At 34.0% G+C, this 4,985-nt stretch overlaps 1 protein-coding gene across 1 annotated transcript; it reads right to left on the bottom strand.

The window, feature by feature from the left end:
• Positions 1 to 562: 562 nt before the first annotated feature.
• Positions 563 to 3,395, bottom strand: LOC103945649 (transcription factor MYC3-like). The gene is made up of 2 exons (XM_009356241.3): positions 2,252 to 3,395; positions 563 to 1,356 (listed from the first exon to the last, which is right to left on the bottom strand). Exons 1-2 carry the CDS (start codon positions 2,922 to 2,924, stop codon positions 647 to 649), a joined length of 1,383 nt encoding a protein of 460 aa, XP_009354516.1. The 5' UTR covers positions 2,925 to 3,395; the 3' UTR covers positions 563 to 646.
• Positions 3,396 to 4,985: the final 1,590 nt, after the last annotated feature.

Here is a 4,985-nt window from a genome sequence, read left to right as displayed (position 1 = left end):
TGCAACTGCCTAGAACCTTGGTTCACGTTGAAGCATGTCATCAAAGGGAGTAGTCAACTTACAGTTGCCAGATGGTGTAATTAGCATCTTTTATAGAGTTTTAATTTTTATGTAAATGGGTGATAGAATTTTAAACTTTTTGATAATGCTGAATAGTTTCGTATACCCAATTATAGATGTGGGCTTGACATAATATAAAAAGATCTTTAGAAATGTGTAACACTCGTTAATGTAGTTGTATACTGAAGATATGCTCTTTAACGCTGATTAGGATATAAGAATATCTAAAGCAATACATCTTTGCGTGTGGCGCCCGTGATGCAAAAATGCATCACGTGCATGCGGAGAGGCTAGTATAAATATAAAGGGTATAACAACTATTCAAGCAGTAGAATGAAATACTCAAATGGAAAATCATTTTCCTTAATTACTAGCTCAATTAGGTAGCATTGTTGAAAATTAGAGTACTACTAACAAACTAAAGATGAACTATGAACATTATTTTATTAAACGGAAAACATATAAACAAGATTGCCAAAACAGCTATAAACTGAGGGTTACATCTTGACTAACTTAATTCTCATACTAAACTACAACCTATATTTATAGAAAACTTTTCCGACAAGGTTTTGAATTTTAATAATTTTTAGATGTACCATCCTTTTATAATACCTAGTCTCAAGGCTTTACCACTTGTGAACCCGTAGGGCAGTCTTGTCACAACATTTTGAATCATCAACTCGTTGATACTTGATATGCTTGCATGGGAAACTTGTAACCCTAGCCCTTTGAGTACATTCATCAGTCTAGCATATGGGTAGTCTTGATTGGGACACAGAACTCGAATTATGGCTTCCGATGAACCTATAATCTTAACATCCACTTCCACACCACAACCCCCTACTCTATTACTATCATAACTTGAGTTTTTTTCAAGATTAATAATGTTAATTACGTTATTATTATGATCCACTTTGGATTTCTGGGGTGGTGGTAATTGTGCTTGGATTTTGGTCTCCAACTCCTCCACTTTTGCTTTGAGCTGGTTGATGTATGCCACTGCATCGGCAAGCAATGAGGATCTATCCATTTTAGACACGTTGGGGACAACTGAACGGAGGACACAGAATAGGCGGTTGAACTTAACCCTTCTCAATCTCTCTGCCTCGACGTGACTAAGCAATTGTGATTCTCTGGTTGCAGCTCCATGGTTTGATGATGGTCTTCCTCTTTTTTTCGATTGAGTGTTCTCTATGTTTTTAGAGGTGAAATTTCCAACAGAGTTAGAACGTGAGTCTGGTGGTGATATTGATGATCCACCTATATTTATAGGTGTAGCTTCGTTTCCACCGCCTTCTGGTCAAAATGTAAAAATAATTAATCAGTCAATGACTCAATTGTTACAAAATTTTGGGGGTAATCCTCTTCGAAATAAAAAATTGGTGTTTAGATACTGCAATTTGATTTTCGTACTTGGGTTAAGTATACAACAGCATTATGATTTTATATATATATATATATATATATATGCCCACATGGGTCCACACAAATAGACTACAAGTTTCAATAATGAAAATTGCATGAATATAATGTAATAGCAACTTATATTGCACAAGTAGATTATTCTTCATAAAATTTTATTTAAAAATTTGAATTTAATATTAACAATTCAGTATTAATAAAATTAAATACGTATTTTTTTTTCACTAGTGACTTGTTTATATCATTTGACCAGATTATTATGCAAATGATATAACGTAGTGGAGATTGATTTACACATGTCATTGTATTATTAACACAAAATGCTATGACGACAATTACTCGTTCCATGTAAATTTTTATCGTATAACGCACATTTATGTATGTGAGCTAGTTGATACATCACGATAGAGATAAATGAAGAGAGAAATGCTAAGGAGTCAAGAGATCCAATGTATAAATAAAATCATACATAATTAATTATTAATTCAAGTTATGTTTAAATTGATTTAGAGTTTGACATATACCAATAAGAGTAATGCTAGGAAGACTACATTTGTAGACAAAATTTGCATATCGAATTATGTGTTACCAATAAGGAATGAGCACGTTTCTCAATGTTTAAGTAATAATTCAATCATCAGCTTCCATATTTTTTAATTTACAAAATTTAATTTAGAAATTTAGTCTTTAGTATTACTCACCAATAAACTATATTGTAGTGCTATTATAATAATATATTGTATTAAAAAGAAATTGGCGTTTTGGATACCTTGTGTGGTCAACTCCTCTTGAGCTCCTAAAAACCGTCCATTTTTCAAGGGAGGAACCAGTCCACTGGCCTCGCGGCTGGCCTGCTGGTTTGGGAGCCTGTTGTGATCATCGTCGTTGTCGTTAGATCGGAATAGTGACTTTGTTAGGTGCACAAGACCCCAATCTTGCTTGATCACATCCAAAGAAGCCAGTTCAAGCACCCCCCTCAACGTTGCAATACAAACCAAAGTTTGGATTCCATGCATTCTTGCTTCTTTCACTCTCTCACACTCGTACAATTGAAACTCATGATCCCCTGCAAGCCAAACAAATCCTCCGGAACAAAATGCTCGTCCCAGAATGTTATTATCTGCAGTAAATGATTGGGTTAAAGAAACGCTGTAAAAGTAAAACCACTCAGAGTCAGTAACATCTCCATCATCATTATTCCCCACAAAATCCACATCGCTGAACCCTAATTTGGGTTGGTAACTATTAATGTTACTGCTTTTGTAATGGCCGCCGCCCCATGACAAATTGTTGTCTCCGGTGGCTTCCCAGAAAATAGCATACACCCAACATTCAGCAGCATTATTGCTCTCAACTATGAACTGTAGGCGCTGTTTGAATGTGGAAGATGATGGATTGTCTCGAAAATTGGGTGAAGAAAAAGAGGATAAGATTGCTTCCATGGCTACTTATTTGCTCTTTGCTACAAAGTCAAACAAGTGAGCGAGTGAGGAGTGAACTGCAGGTGATTGGTTATGGGGATTTATAAAAGGATCACCATGCCTTATTAATTTGTTTGGTGGATAGGGATGGGTATTGGGCAAAAATAGGTGGATTTGGTGGGACGGTTTATTTCATTTTTTTTTTTCATTTGAATTGTTGTTGCAACGGAATAATTTTTGAGTATACTTGAAACGTGACTACTTAATTTTATTTTTTGTAATTCACATGATTTGAATTTATTTTTGTTTAATACACCTTAATCATATTATCTGCTTTTATTATAACAAGTAAAATACTACATCAGGTGATTTATATTTCTAATATTCATACAACTCTTGTTGCAATGATATATTTTTAAGGATTTTTATCAAAAGTGATCTCTGAAATTGACCTATATCCTCACTTTGGTCCTTCAATTTCAAAATCAATCAATGTCGTTTCTGAAATTGACTACCACACATCAATTCGATCCCTACCCTTATAATATGTTAAATATTCTGTTAATATATTGACGTGGCATATAAGTGGGACTCATTGCTCCAATAATACGATGCCATGTAGATTGTATAAAAAATAATTAATTCTTTTAAATTGTTTAAGTTCTAAAATTTATTTTTAAAAAATGAAATGCAAAAAAAAAGGGAAAATTTGAAATAGGTCCAATTTTATAAATCACCTTTTGGAATAGGTCCAATTTTTAGTGACTTTTGACTTTTGAAATATGTTCAATTTTTAATTACTTTGAACCTTTATCAAAAGATCCCAAAAAGAAAACAAAAATAAAATAAAAAGGGGAAATTTCACAGCGGTCGTAACTTAGGGCTTTGCTGTCGAGGCGTCGGCGCTGCTATATTGGACGAAGGCCTTCAACTGGTGGTGACAAAGTGCGGTGTTGGCTGCACGTGAGGAGCCATTACAACCTCAGGTTCAGGTGAGGGGCAAAATTTGTTGTTCAATAAACAAGGTTTTGGAGCCAATTTCCAATTCGCAGGAGACAAGCTTTAAATTTAAACTTGTAATATTCATCAGATTGTCCATTAATTGGTTATCATTATAAGGGTCTGCATTCAGATTTTCCGTTTGGTTACTGGGAGTGGGCGAACAAGAAAATAGAGCTAAACCAAACCAAAAAGAGATTATCGGTGGTTTTACCCAGTTCCAAGTCTTGCTCGTTGACAATATCTCTTCTTTTTTCTTTGTTTTAATGGTTTTAAAATTTTAAGAAACTTTTTTAAAATGGTGCAGTATAATTTGTGTGTCATCATATATATTATTGGAGCAATAAGATCACGTCAGTACATTAACAGAAAATCTAACCAATTGTTACGGAGGGATCAAATTGATGTGGGGTAGTTAATTTCAGGAATGATATTGATTGATTTTGAAATTAAGGGACCCAATTGAGGATATAGGTCAATTTCAGCCATTTGTGATAAAAATTCTATTTTTAAATCTAGGCCTACAGGTTTTGTTTAGAATTGTTGTTGCAATCGTAGGACTAGTATGGCCACGTGATAAAACGTAGGATAAGGAAGATTAGGGGAAATAATTTGCATTTTTTTAGGTATTACAACTAGATTTTTCACCACGTTCTTTTCTGTTCCTATTTCTGCTGTTTGATTACTGTCAACATTCGAAAACGTGTTATGAAAATAGTAGGATTATGAAAAACATTTAAATACTGAAGGGATCTTTGCTCCTTTTTATTCATCTAATTAACAAGTTATGTTGAAGCATATGCCTACGATCTCTAATGGAATGTGAGGTTCTAAAAAACGTTAAGCGCTAGTTGGGTGGTGGATTAGGGCTTAGAACTTAGGCGGCTAGGTGGGGCCTAGACAGGCGCCTAGGTGGACAGGCGGATTTAAATAAATCTATTATATTTCTTGTGAATAACTGTCTGTTTATACTTAATATATATATATATATACACACTTTCATCATAAACTACAAAATATAATGACATACATATTATGAAGTATTGAAACATAATGAAAACATGGGGAGCAAAAATATAATGC

The sequence above is a fragment of a genome, unplaced genomic scaffold (assembly GCF_019419815.1).
Source record: "Pyrus x bretschneideri cultivar Hongxiangsu unplaced genomic scaffold, Pyrus_bretschneideri_v1 Contig29, whole genome shotgun sequence".
Taxonomy (NCBI): Eukaryota; Viridiplantae; Streptophyta; class Magnoliopsida; order Rosales; family Rosaceae; genus Pyrus; species Pyrus x bretschneideri.
Note: the sequence above shows the minus strand (reverse complement) of the source record. Positions and strands in the feature narration are given on the sequence as shown.

Bases quoted from the DNA above. Each gene is read 5' to 3' on its own strand.
- LOC103945649 (XM_009356241.3), bottom strand. From the start codon at position 2,924: ATGGAAGCAATCTTATCCTCTTTTTCTTCACCCAATTTTCGAGACAAT. The intron at 1,357-2,251 runs GTATCCAAAACG...CATTTTGACCAG, and splicing joins AGAGGAGTTGACCACACAAG to AAGGCGGTGGAAACGAAGCT.